Consider the following 14983-nt stretch of genomic DNA (forward strand, 5'->3'; position numbering starts at 1 on the left):
AGGGATTGCTTTTCTTGTTTCTATCTGGCATGACACAGATCAATACTTGTTCAACGAAACAAAGGCAACATTTGTTGTTTGAGCTGAAAAAGGCAACAAAGGGATAAATGGAACAGCACTGATATTACAGAGCATTGCTAGGCAGACAACATGCTAGGACATCCTAATCTGGAGCACCATCTCATTTGCTGCGAAACAAAAACAATCATGAAATAAACTCGGTCAAGTAACAGTCATTGTTCTAATGGCTTTAAAAAACGAAATGCTGAAACTCTTACATGTAATAAGGAAGTCGAAGAGAGCTCTCATTTCAATGGTACTGGAAGACGCAGTCATAACATTGCATTAGTCTTTTGATAGTTCAATTTAACAAAATACACAAATAAAAAGACATTTGTCGCAGAGAGGGTGAATGCAAGTTAGGGGAGCCAATGTCTGGAAATCCAGAGAGAGAACAGACGATTTGTGCAACAACTAAATTCTGGCGGCACAAATCGCAGCACAAAACGGTTTCAAGTGCATACATCATTCAGAAGCGGAGATGCCTGGCTAAAAGGCTGCACCACGCCTGCACAGATATCTGGGATATTGCCCCCAGAAGCATTCATGCATTATAATTGTGTGACTGGGAATTAAGGCTCCGACGTACTTATAGCCGGAGCCTGAAGCTTGCAGGGGTATGATAAGCTAAACCAGAATAATTACTCGGAATAGCATGGAAGAAATAAATATCTAAACGGCCTTTCACGGTAGTATGAAGAGGGTCAATCGGCTTCAGAGTCCTTTGACCTGTTCGCAGCTGCTGGATCTCCCTTTTCACCTATTTATCATTAACATAGTACCCCAGTGAAACAAGTAATATCGTGTGAGTGTTTCAAGAAAGGTGGGCTACATAAAAAGCTTAGCTGCGGACCTTCTGGTTGTAAACCAAGACCACTATTGTTTAAGTGCCAGATAGCAGGAATGATGGAGCATTGTGTGCAACCTTCATGTGGCTCCGTACCCACACCACCTACTGACACTTTCTTCATCTGAGGAAACTGGACAATGTAGAATTCCGCACCGGTTGATTGCAAGGCATGAGGGTATCACACGTTCGTCCACGTTTTTAAATGTAAAAATAACATCCTGAAATGGAGTGGGGGAGCAACCTATGAGGCGGAGGGGCGAGCAACGGATGAGGTGGAAGGGTCTCCTCTACACCAAGGATCGGCATTTCTTCGTGCAAGCATGGGCAGGGAGCGATACGTATTTGTGCAGCCAACACGATGCCGTCAGGTGTAAGAAAGTAGATTGATATCATAACAGCCATCGACCTGAAAAATACACAAACAAAAATATCAGCTTTTTTCTAAAGGCGGAGTGTGAGTCAACAAGTATTTTAACTTCCCTTTTAACCTTCCTAAAGTAAGCAAACACGTCCTCCCATCACACTCCGTTAATTCCATGGGTAGGTTATGCAGCAAAACAAAAACTGCATGCACGTAGCTATTGCGTTCTTCTTTATACGGGTGTCAAATCGTACAGATTTTTTTTTTTAAATAGAAAGAAAAAAAATAGACCTACGTTCCCCTCTGCCCCACTCCACACAGACCCCATAACCAGCGTCACTGTCTTCCCCTCATACAAACCCCATTCCTGCATCCCCTCTACTCCACCCCACAATACTGTTTTAGGAGTGTACTAGTAAGACTGAAATAAACATAGTGGAAGAAAATGCATCTTAAACGACCACTATAACTTACAGTAATTGTCCCCCACACACACCTGTGCGTGCATCAATGAACGATAATTTAATTATTTTTCAATGCAGGAGACAGGCGCAGATCACTGCCGTACAGGGCCATGTGGCTGCTCGCAATAGGCGTTATGGCCGAAGCAGGCTATTCAAATAAACCAAAGCAAACCAGATCCTGGGTGATAGCTCAGCAAGATGTGACACTAGAGCGATTCTCCTCTGCCGTCCATGTACGGTGCTCCGAGTGGCAAAAAGGGAATGATGGCAGATTTCCCCAAAAAGTAGTGGAACATCGTACCCTTTACTTTGCGCCCACTTCGACCTGTCTTTTGTGTGAATACTAATAACCAGGGTGCGATATTTAGGGGAGCTGGATGGTATTTCGCTTCTGCTTGTAGCCTAGAAGAGGCAGGATAACTTGTCCAACTACCAGGAGCTACTTCTCACTGTTCAGGACAACCGGTTTCATAAGAACAAGTCTACGTGGAATATTTTCTAGGTGTTTGGGAATGTACATAAAGGAGCATTTAGAGTATATGATATCGTTTATTTATATAGCGCCTATCCACAATGTGTTTCAAAGCGCTTCAAGGCAAGGGATTGAACAAGGGAAAATACAACCACATTCTTACAGGCCATGAACAGTAAGGATGTGAAATTAACTATCGTACTCGGCGTAACGACATTTTAGATAGTGCAAGAGCTAAGACATAGATAAGGAAGGGAGGGAGGGGGAGAGTGGGAAGGAAATGGAAACAGACAGGCGACTACCGTACTAGGCCTGATGACATTTCTGGTAGAGCCGGAGAAAAACAAAAGGTGAGGGAGAGGGGTGCAGAAAAGGAGGGGAGGAACAAAACAAGCGACTATCATACTAGGCCTGACGACATTTCAGATAGTGCTGGAGGGGTGGTGGGGAGGAAATAAACAGTAATGGGAGGGTGGACGAAACAGACGAGGTTGCTATCATATTAGGTCCAGGGACAATTCTGATAGAGTAAGTGCATAGAAGAAAGGAGAGGAGATAGGAAAAGGGAGAAGGGAAAGGAGGAGAGAAAAGAGAGTAAGCAGTGAAAGAGAGTGGAGAAGCAACAGTGGGGAGCGAATACAATTGCAGAAGTCAATAGTAACACATAATGTTGCAAGCCAGGATACAAGATGAAGATGGGAACAGCATGATTCAGTGCCACCATGAGTACAAGACGCAAAGGAAGTCCAGCATGACAGTTGAGAAAGAGTGACGCACCGTGAACGAATGAAGTCCATAAAAGTCAAATCCAGCATTGACCACAAGACAGTGATGGTGAAGGAAGGTACCAGGTGGGCGGGGCTTAGGCCAGGTGACCTAGATCCACTTGCACCTGCTCCCCATCTGCAAAGGAAAAGAAGCTGGAGGGCTCCTTAAGTAGGGAAACAGAGTGGCAAGCAGGAAGGCACCAGGTGGGCGGGGCTTGCTAAGTGGTGAAAAAGAGCGGCAAGCAGGAAGGCACCCGGTGGGCGGGGCTTGCTAAGTGGTGAAAAAGAGCGGCAGGCAGGAAGGCACCAGGTGGGCGGGGCTTGCTAAGTGGTGAAAAAGAGCGGGAAGCAGGAAGGCACCAGGTAGTCAGGCTTGCTAAGTAGTGAAAAAGAGCGGCAGGCAGGAAGGCGGGGCTTAGGCCAGGTGACCTAGATCCACTTGCACCTACTCCCCATCTGCAAAGGAAAAGAGCTTGGGGGGCTCCTTAGGTAGGGAAACAGAGCGGCAAGCAGGAAGGCAGCAGGAGGAATGGGGCTTGCTAAGTTGTGAGAAAGAGCGGCAAGCAGGAAGGCACTCAGTGGGCAGGGCTTGCTAAGTGGTGAAAAAGAGCGGCAGGCAGGAAGCCACCAGGTGGGCGGGTCTTAGGCCAGGTGACCTAGATCCACTTGCACCTGCTCCCCATCTGTAAACACAAGTCATAGGACCTACCAAGCAACAATACAAGTAAGATACGTTGCATGCCATTTATTAGCTCCTTGTTCCCCAGAGGTAGACCCTGATTACTAGTTGATGGCTGAAACCCAGGAGCTCCTGGCTCATCAAATCTTGGTTTACATTCCTGAAGGCATATAGGGGCTGCGAGGGAATCATCACACTTCGAATATGTCCCTTATGATGCGCCGCAGCCGAGAAAACATGAGGTGGCGTCCCACAACAGCGTTCAATATTTCTGGGAAGGGAGTGGATGACCAGGCAGTACAAACAAACGAGGACCAACTGGTAAATTGTTTTAAGTAATCACATTTTTTACCAAAGTGTATTTATTTAAAAAGGTATTATTATGCAACTTTGGAATATGAGTAAGGGAATAAAAGATCAGGTCTGCATCAAGTTGATGTACAGTTAGTTATACGTGGCTTGACCTCATATGTAATAGTATATAGTTTCTTTGCCTAAAAATGTTCATCACACACACAACAGGGGTGGTGTCGCATTAGATAAATGCAAGAAAAACTAATCAATACCTACTTTAATTCTAAAGCCATCAATAGGCATGGCACCAACTCAGACCCAGAACAAAATGTATTTAATAATACTGTTGTATACAGCACCATTTTAGGTAGTCAAATACCCAATGCATAGAAAAATGCATTCCAAAAACATCTGTAACCATGCAATATGCATAGAAAAAGACAAAGTGAGGCGTGTGACCATAAGCCTATTCAATTTAGGAAAAGTGAACCCCACATTTACCAAGTTCAAAGAAAGTGAAATAACACAATAGAAATGCAGCAAAAAAAAACATCTGCTCCACGGTAAATCAATAACTTGTGGTGTTATTAGACTTCATTTGTACTTGGTGAATGTGGGGTTCACTTTTCTAAGTTTATTAGGTTTATAGTTCAATTTCAGAGTAGTTTAGGAGCTTCCTTTCCACCCTTAACAATTGTGAATGACTCCACTGAGGGTGAGCTGGAAATGTTCCAGCAGGGACTGTCGTAGCAGCACCGTGGCTCCTGTGCATCCTGTGGAATAGGGTGTCGATAATCTATCGCATCTTGGACCATTCTAGTGTACATTCTTCTTCCTCACTCTCTTGCAGAATCAGGGACCAATCGCGTAGCGTGTGACGGCCAAGTCCTTTAGACATGTTTTTCACTCGATACCATGAAAAGGAAGGCCATCCTCCCACTTTTTGTCAGTCCATGAGTCGCTAGCATCTTTTCTAACTTTGAGACCACATACTCGGCTGCTACGGACTTGACTATTTTGACCTGTGGGTAACTTATGAATTTGTCTACTACTACTAATATAGGTGTCAACCATTAGCACTGACCTTCTCCCCAGGGTGTCTTGCTGAGCTGTGTCAATGATGGAGTTGGTGTTTCCATCAGTCCTGTTGGCAGAGTAGATATCTGGGTACTTCTGCTTCCACAAAGCCATCGATCCCAGAGAGGCATGTCTTTGTTAGTTTTCACAATTTCTTAATGACCAGTGCATGCCAGTTGGAGGCCTGCTACGTTCCAAGATCATGGTTGTTCGGAAAAACCAAAGGTCTTACTGGAGGTATTGGAAATTGCATCATCCCTATTACCTAAAACAGAAACCAAGATGGCGCCTATTTGGTTCCCTTTTTGTGAACCAACAGTGCAGGTCTAGTTCTCTTCAAGATGACAACCTCCTCTCTCTCCCAGTACCATATCTTTCCAGCACGTGAGCAGGTAGGTGCGTCGCTACTCGCTCCACACCTTGTGCAGCTACTTGCATCACACTCGCTTGCTAAGCAATTCTCTTTTACCTTTCTTCCGTTCTGACTTCGGTCTTTCTGATTCTATATCTCCGTTATATCCACCTTTTCCTTCTTTCTCCCTCCACGCTGCTATTCTTACCTCGCCTTATCTACCATTCCTCTGGGCGCCTTGCCTAATTTGTTACCTCTCGAGCCCCCGCCTCTCCGAGCCCCGGCTCCTTTGCCTCTGGCGACTTCCTTGCGGTACTGCTCCCGTCTCCCGGAGCCTTCCTGTTACGGCAACCTCTCCCGTTACGGCAGGCTCAGCCCCTTGCCGTGTTCTTCTTCACAGTCTGAAGCCTCCTGAATACAGCATCCTGGTTCCAATTGCTGCGGAGCTCGATTTATCTCCTGAACACCTGCAAGAACGCCGACATCAGGTTTTATTCCCCAGAGGATTTCCCGAGGGTGCCACCCACAAGACACTGGGTGCCCAGACACTGGTCTCTTCAGCGCTTTCTGGGAGGCATACCATTACTTCAAACAGAATACAGGAAAAGAAATTCCAGTGGAGGAAGAGACAGCCCCGTGAGTACCAATTGTTGTGCTATTGTTAAGAGATAGCGACGCCATGGATCAGCAAGTACAACAACTAATCACAGCAGTCCAGGCCCTCAACACAGAGTTACAGACATTAAGGAATGAGAACAATACATTACGTAAATTGGTTACTTCCCGAACAGAACTACCCCCAGGACCTTACAGATGGGGAAATAGGACTGTAATCCCAAAAGACTAAAGGAATACCTGGATTCCTGTACTGCACAATTTACATTGAAACCCACCTTTTTCCCTCTAGATAGAGCCAAGGTCAGCTTCATGATCTCCAACATGTCCGGCAATGCCCTGGCTTGGGCCACTCCCCTTGTTACCACCAATAACCAGTTAATGGATTCAGTGGCAGGATTCATCATTAGCGTTCAGGCCATGTTTGGCAGAAAGGAATTGGTGTTAACTGCTCAAGAACAAATCTTAAGGAAACACTGACCTACTCTCTTTTATCACTCAGTTTAAACAACTAGCCACTGAAACCGCCTGGTCAGACGATGCGCTCATTACCATTTTCCGAAGAAATGTTTGCGAAGAACTGAGATGAAATATCTCAGGTTCCTAGACCCCAAAACTTGACTGAATTGATATCTCTGGTCCTCCAGATGGATTATCGGATTCAGGAAAGAAACTCTGAAAGACGCAAAAGTCAGAATAATGTGTCATTCTTTGTATCACGTAACAAATCCCCGAAGACTTCTAGCAAACGCGACGAAGGCAAACCTATGTAAGTAGGAGCAGCCCGTGGTCCTTTATCACCTGAGGAAAGGCTCAGAAGAAAGACAATGGGGTTGTGCATGTATTGCGGATCTGACCAACACACCTTACCTGACTGTACAGTAGTACCTCCCCGACGTTCGGGAAACAAATCCACCCGTCCATGAAGGTAACCATGAACAGGTACTTGTAACGCTCACCTGGTATCCACGGGGACGTCACTCAGCCTGTTCTGACCTCTTACGACCTCAAACCCATCCCTGGAGTCTACTTGACTGGAGACTGGGCCCGAAACACAAGATTGGTAGAGTTTAACTCCCTATTGTCTCTTTGTGCTTGAACCCCTTCTTCCCCAGGGTCCAACCCTTCCCTTTGATCCACAGCTCACCTTGTTTTCTTGGAAAGTGTGCTCTCCGTCCTGCTTTCAGCGCAGGGGCGCGTTGATTGATGCAGGCTCGTTGCTGCCTAGTTACTTCACTGGCAAGAGTCTGACAGGTAAGTAGAATGAGTCTTTTGAACAGTTCTCTAACTTCGTTCCTTTCCTTCCTTAGATGATGGCCGGCGTTCGGGGATGGCGACGTGCTGCTGAGATGAGCAGCGCTGAAGGTGAGTGAGAGCGCGATGCGCGATGCGACCCTTTCGTATTTGTATTGAACTGAGTTCTTTTTCTGTGTCTTTTAGCTGCCGCGACGTTATCAGCGTGGATGCCGGTTATGAAGAAGAAATGCGGTGAGTAAGCGCAATATGCAGTGCCTTCCAGATGTTTCCACGCTAACCTGGAGTGCCTTTTCCCTCTTGCAGATGGATGAGAAGTTCCGGAGACAGAGTTCCCCCAGAGCGGCTGGGATTCAGGTAAGCGTTTGAAGCTTGTATAGTACAATAAGCAAAGATTTGCTGAATGCTTACTAATGCCTTTTTTCTGTACTTTTCCCTTTTCCTTAGGAAGCGGCGTGCTGGGATGGGAATGACACCGTCGAAGATGCCTGTAGAACAGAAGAAGCGATGAATGATGGGCAGAAGCGCCACAAGGTAAGGCTGTTCCTAACTGTGTTCTTGTTCTTGCAGGAGCTGATCGCAGAAGAAAGATGCAGGCCTACTGGAGACCGATCCGAACACTGTGTGTCACGCTGCAGGTGCAGAAAACACAAAGCATGTTTCTCAGCCTGGGCGTGGCTTAAATAGTCTCTGGGTATCCCAGGTGTCTCTGGGCTGAACCACACCCAAAAGACTAGACTGCACATGCAGTTCTGGGAACCAAAGTATGTGGGGGCATCCATCTTGTCCCCATCAATGCACTACAAGTCCAATCCCCAATGTTATCCTATCGGAGTGAGTGAGTCTGGTGCCACAAGCGCCAAGTCTGACTTCAAGTGGGTCTTTGGAGGGATGGAGAGGCCCTTGAGGGCCATGTAGGTGATCGTGGTCTGGCTCCAGCCTGACATCTTGGAGGGCTGGGGACATGAGGGGCAGGAATCATGACAGTATTGTAAGAAAAGTTCCCTGGACTGTCTGCCTACGTCTCAAAATATGGTAGTAATACCGGTTACCCTCCAATTTCAAGACAATATAGTGAGTGAGGTCCCGGCTCTGATAGATTGCGGAGCTGCCGGATTATTTATGGATTCTGACTGGGCCAGGCAAAACTGATTCCAAAGGCTAACCAAATCTAGTTTGGTACCAGTCGAAGGAGTAGATGAAAACCCGCTGCTCTCAGGTCCCATAAAACAAAACACCCTGGAAATTACCATGAACATGGCTTCACACCAAGAAAAGATTGTTTTTGACTTGATAAGGGCAGCCCATTATCCGTTGATTCTGGGGCTTCCTTGGTTGGTAAAGCACAACCCGTACATAAATTGGACTGCTGGCACACTATTCTTAGGATCTGAAGGCTGTCTTTCGAAATGTCTACCCAAAGGTGCCGTGGGTTTGTTCACGGCTCCTCACCAGGAAGAGCCAACTTCCAGACACCAGTCTGTCTCCAATCTTAATATTCTACCAGAATGCTACAGAGAATACCAAAGTTTTTTTCAATGAGGAATTTAAAGAAATCCCACCTCATCGCAGTGACGACAGCTCAATTGAACTCTTACCTGACAAACGGGTACCTTTTGGTAGAATGTATACCTTCTCAGGACCCGAAAAAGGGGCCTTGAAGGAATACCTACAAACCAATCTATATCATGGATTGATCATTGAATCCAAAAGCCGAGCAGGCGCTTCACTGTTCTTTATCCCTAAAAAGACTGCAAGGAATTAAGACCTTGTATCGATTACAGGGGTTTGAACCAAGTGACCCGCAATGATATGTACCCCTTGCCGCTCATTCAGGACATCCTAAAAGCAGTCAGAGGCGCATCTCTATTCACTAAACTGGACTTACGAGGAGCTTATCACCTCATCAGAATAAAACAAGGGGATGAGTGGAAGACTGCGTTTTGCACGCCCATTGGACATTATGAGTATAGGGTGATGCCTTTCGGTTTAGCTAATGCTCCTTCTGTCTTCCAAACATTTGTAGACCACCTTTTTCCGACTTACTCCTGCATTCCCTTATCGTCTACCTAGACGACATTCTAATTTTCTCAAAAAACCTGCCAGAACACATTCAACATGTGACGAAGTTCTGAAAAGATTGCAAAATAACCACCTGTATGCGAAGCTTGAAAAATGCTCATTCCACCAATCCACCATACCTTATCTGGGATATATCCTTTCCGCTGACGGTGCAGCTATGGATCCAAGAAAAGTTGAGGCTATTCTTCATTGGAAGACACCTCATAACACTAAGGAAATACAAAGGTTCTTGGGATTTTCCAACTTTTATAGGAAATCTATCCCTAGATTCTCCTTGGTTATCAAACCATTGACCACCCTCCTCAAGAAAGGGACATGATTCTACTGGAACCAAGAAGCTCAGAAAGCCTTTGAATATATAAAAAATGCCTTTTCCTCTGCACCCATCCTAAGACTTCCGGATCAGCCTCGACCTTCCATCTTGGAAACAGATGCTTCATCTACAGCTATCGGAGAGGTACTTAAACAGAAATCTACTAAAGGAATTGAACATCCAATCGCCTACATGTCCAAGACACTTACATCCTCTGAGTGCAATTACACTGTTTTAGAAAAGGAATTATTGGCCATAAAGAGAGCCCGTCAGGAATGGAGACACCTTCTTCTAGGAGCAAGACATCCTGTGTTGATCCGGACTGATCACCGGAATCTGAAAGGTTTGCAAAATTTCAAGTGCCAAAATAGTCGACAAGCCCGCTGGGCTTATTTCTTTTTATCATATATAATAATTATCTATATTCCAGGAACCAACAACCAAATAGCAGATGCCCTTTCACGCAGTTCCGAAGCAGAGGACATTCCGAATACAACAGAAAGAATGTTTCCCAAAACAACATTTATCCACTTTGTTTCCTCCTTACTACAGGAAGTTCGAGAACAAAATCAAGGCATTTCTCAGCAAGTCATAACCCAATACGATCTAACATTGGAAGACGGATTGTGTTATTACAACGAGAACTTGTACATCCCTACTCATGAATTTAGGAATAAAATCCTACACCTTTGTCATGATCACAAAACGGCAGGGCATCGAGGTATTTCTACCACTCAGGAATTGATTGGTCGGTATTTTTGGTGGCCAACTCTGAAGAAGGATGTAAAGGACTATGTCGCCTCATGTACTATCGGTCTCCAATCCAAGACCCCCAGAATGCTACCTATGGGCAAGTTTGTTCAGCCGATGCTACCGGCACAACCGTGGGAAAGGATTTCTACGGATTTCACAGTGGATCTTCCTCCTCCATCCCATTACACCACCATAATGGTAACCATAGATTCGCTGACCAAACAAGCTCATTTTATACCTATGGCTAAAATTCCTTCTGCTGCTGAAATGACTCAGTGCTTCTTACATACCATTTTTCGCCTACATCGACTTCCCAAAAGTATCCTATCCGACAGAGGACCGCAATAAGTCTCTGCCTTTTGGAAAAACTTGTGTCAATCTTTTGGAATTCAACGCAGCCTCCCTTCTGGTTACCATCCCCAATCTAACGGCCAGACGGAGCGACTTAGTCATTAGAGCAATATCTACAGTGTTTTGTCTCAGCATCACAAGATAATTGGAGTTTGTTGCTGCCTTATGCTGAATTTGCATATATTAACGCATTTCATTCTGCCATACAGATGTCTCCTTTCTATTGCTCCTATGGATTCCACCCTTCTGTGTTTCCAACAACCTCACCTCCTTCCACTAAAATACCTTCAGTGGATGCCCTAGCTGATAAAATACAGACTGCTCACTCAACAGCTCTCTCAGCTCTCACTGAAGCCTGGGTTAAGGCTAAACAACAAGCCGACAAGAAACGGTCTCAGGAACCTTTCTACAAAACAGGGGATCTTGTATGGCTAGTCTCGAAATATCTTCCCAGGCATCTAATTCCTTCAAAACTCTCTCCCCGTTACTTTGGTCCTTTTTCAGTGATCTCGGCCATAGGAAAGGTGGCATATCGTATTCGATACTTGGAACAGGATACATAATGTATTTCATGTTTCTGAACTGAAACAACATATTCCTGATGGATTCCAGAGAAAACAAACCATCGTTCCTCCACCGATTCTCACTCCTGAAGGGCCGGAATATGAAGTTTCAGCGATCTGTGATTCCAGATATCATCGAGGCACTTTACAGTACCCGATAGACTGGAAAGGTTACGGTCCTTCTGATCGCTCTTGGGAACCCGCCTCTATGGTACATGCACCCGCCTTAATACACATATTTCATCGAACTCACCCTTGGAAACCCAGACCAACAGCCCCGCGGGGAGAGCATACTGTTAGGAAAAACCAAAGGTCTTACTGGAGGTATTGGAAATTGCATCATCCCTATTACCTAAAACAGAAACCAAGAAGATGGCGCCTATTTGGTTCCCTTTTTGTGAACCAACAGTGCAGGTCTAGTTCTCTTCAAGATGGCAACCTCTTCTCTCCCAGTACCAGATCTTTCCAGCACGGGAGCAGGTAGGTGCGTCGCTACTCGCTCCACCCCTTGTGCAGCTACTTGTATCACGCTCGCTAACTAAGCAATTCTCTTTTACCTTTCTTCCATTCTGACTTCGGTCTTTCTGATTCTATATCTCCATTATATCCACCTTTTCCTTCTTTCTCCCTCCAGGCTGCTATTCTTAACTCGCCTTACCTACCATTCCTCTCGGCGCCTTGCCTAATTTGTTACCTCTCGAGCCCCGCCTCTCTGAGCCCCGGCTCATTCGCCTCTGGCGACTTCCTTGCGGTACTGCTCCCGTCTCCCAGAGCCTTCCTGTTATGGCAACCTCTCCCGTTACGGCAGGCTCAGCCCCTTGCCGTGTTCTTCTTCACAGTTTGAAGCCTCCTGAATACAGCATCCTGGTTCCAATTGCTGCAGAGCTTGATTTATCTCCTGAACACCTGCAAGAACGCCGACATCTGGTTTTATTCACCGGAGGGTTGCCCCGAGGGTGCCGCCCACGAGGCGCTGGGAGCCCAGACACTGGTCTCTTCAACGCTTTCTTGGAGGCATATCATTACTTCAAACAGAAGACATGAAAAGAAATTCCAGTGGAGGAAAAGATAGCACTGTGAGTACCAATTGTTGTGCTATTGTTAAGAATGGTAGAACAAGGCAAACATGTCTAAGTAGCAGGCATTTTGGCAATACCAATAGCTCCAGACAAACATTTCGTTAGTGCTTGGATGTTTCCTGGTGACCTGTGTGCACTGTTTGTCAGCTAGGCCATTTTTCCAGTGTCCACTCGCAGGGGCCTGAATGGTCACCTGCAAGCACTCATGGTGCCGATTGGTGTTCACAATCTCATCTATCTGGAGCGCTGCTGGCCGGGCACTTTCTGCTAGAAGACGGATGCACTTGTGTTCTCTGCTCCTCATCACTTGTACTTTGTGGCTGGTCTAGGTTGCAGCAAGAGATCATTGCGCAATTACTCACGCCAGGATGATGCTCCAAATCAAGTCTATATTCCTTCAGCTTTATAAGTCGGTTTTTAATCAGAGTTGGAGGTATTGGTCCCATTCCTTGGATAGGGGACTACAGTAAAAGAAAGTCTATACAGGTTACAGGTGGCAAAAGACAGGACAGCAATTGATTTTTTCTTTAAATCAGAAAATAGCACTGCCCGGCTAGAATAAGCAATGGGTATCGGGTTACCTTTTCTTTTTGGAACAACTCTCCTCCCAATCCATATGGACATGCATTCATAACTAGATATGCAATCTCATCTGGATCAAAGTAGGCTGTACCAGTGCTGGCTGTGGGGCATACTTCATATTTTGGAAGGCACTTGCAGTTTCGATATCCAGCTCCACTTAGATGACTCGCTAAGCAACCCACAGGGATCAGAAAGAGTAGGTAGATTTTAGATTAATCTTCCAAAGCATGTAACCATAACCATCAAGCACTGTACCTAATGTCATGGGTATTGAGGAACAACACACTCGCAATAGTTCACAGGTTTTTTTCAGAAGGTGTAAGAAAAAGTACACAACACATAGGTGCATTCTTGGCAATGGAGAGTTAGGAGACCAGACAAAAGGATAAAACAAGATATAACCCAAAGCTAAACAGTGCTATCCAGCATTGGATTTCCCCGCATTAGTCTATTTCACAAGTGTCGAACTATCACTACCTTCTCTTGCTCAGAGTCAAGAATGTCCATTCCTGAGTTCCAGGTACGCTAACTTGGCCAACGTCCTATTTGATTTAGGTATGGGATTTTAGGACAGCCATCAGGATGTGTAAATCTCAGTGGGAAACATTTCTTAGCAAAGCAGTGCAAGGTATCAGTAGAAAACACAACATTCAAGAGGGAATTCTTAGTCTAAAGGGTTGGAGGTCTCAAGTCCTTCACTAAGCTAATCCCAATCATAAAGGATCGGAGGAATGGAGTCATCCCTATACTACAAACATTAGGTTCCCAAGAATCAACCCAAGATGATGTTCCACTGAATACAGTCTCTACGTGGAATGCCCTACGGGAACATTTCATAGATGTCTAGATGTTAAGGTTTAGCTAGGTCACAATCTGGATGCTGTCCGTGGTTCACGCTCATCTGGATGATGACGACAGCTTAGAGATTGGCATCTTTGAATCGACGGACAAGTTAACAGCCTCCTGCAAGATGTATATTCTGATGATGGAGGCAACAGATTCCTATGGTCATTTTGGCAAACTCTTCCGCACCCTTGCTCCTGCAGTGGTCAGAGCGCATCAGGTGAATGTATTCTCCCCATCACCCTGTACACTGGTGCTTCTGGGTCGAATTTGTTTGCCCTCTACCTAGGTCTCAAATCACTCTTGCCTGCTCTAGCAAGCCTCCCTTGGTTGCTGGTGGTCTTACTCTCCCTCTAGTGCTTGGAATATATAGCCCCCAGCTAGCTTTCTTTTCCTCTTTCCTCCTAGTACGACACCCAGTATCTAAAAAAGGGTTTTTAGCTACCAGTATCAGAGCTCTGTAACATCAGCTTCAGCAGCAAGCTGGTACCCTAGTCCTAGCCAGCATCAAGCTATGGCTGAACTGGTCTAGGAGCTCCCTTTCCTGTATCTGGCTGTTGGGCTCACCTTCGCCTCCACTGCCTCTTCCCTCCTCAGCTGCAATTCTAATCTTTTCTTGGTCTCCTTTCACTTCACTCTCTGCTCCGTCTCCAGGAATGCTGATCACGATCTCTCTCTTCCCCCCCTACCCCTCCCCAGGCGGGTGCCCACGTGTCTGTGGTTTATGTGAACTTTGCATTTTGATTCACACATAGGTCAGTGGACTAAGTTCTCTTCATCCTGTGAATTTAGGATGGTTAACTGATGCTGGAAAGCTATATCCTAGAAAGGTCTTATTGAGGTCAGTCTTGTGTCCCATTGGTGTTCTGTCAGACGTGGGTTAGATATTCTACACTGCCTTGTACTGACTTGATTGTCTAACAGTCACCATTAGGGTACCCTCCAAGGAGGGACTGGAGAGCTCTGGGGGTTTTCCCCAATGACCACCTTCAGTGGTAGTCTCCTACAGAGGGGGGTAGCTACCCGTTAGCCACTGAGCCAGCAATGCCAGGATGAAAAGGGGGACACTATAAATCCTTGTGTATTTTGGTAATCCGTAAAACACTGGAATAATGGGGGGCAAATTATATATTTTATTTTTAAAAACGTTTTTACCTTATCTGCAGGTTTCA

The 14983-nt window shown here is 45.7% G+C and overlaps 1 protein-coding gene across 1 annotated transcript in view; it reads right to left on the reverse strand.

Moving 5' to 3' along the window:
• Positions 1-233: 233 nt before the first annotated feature.
• The window catches only part of NICN1 (nicolin 1, tubulin polyglutamylase complex subunit), a 333601-nt gene continuing 318851 nt past the window's right edge, over positions 234-14983 (reverse strand). Inside the window, exon 7 of the mRNA XM_069644172.1 lies at positions 234-1316. Coding sequence (XP_069500273.1) covers positions 1275-1316 — 42 coding nt within the window. The 3' untranslated portion in view covers positions 234-1274. The remainder of the gene's footprint in view (positions 1317-14983) is intronic.

Source organism: Ambystoma mexicanum, chromosome 2p, assembly GCF_040938575.1.
Source record: "Ambystoma mexicanum isolate Mex_15411 chromosome 2p, UKY_AmexF1_1, whole genome shotgun sequence".
NCBI lineage: Eukaryota > Metazoa > Chordata > Amphibia > Caudata > Ambystomatidae > Ambystoma > Ambystoma mexicanum.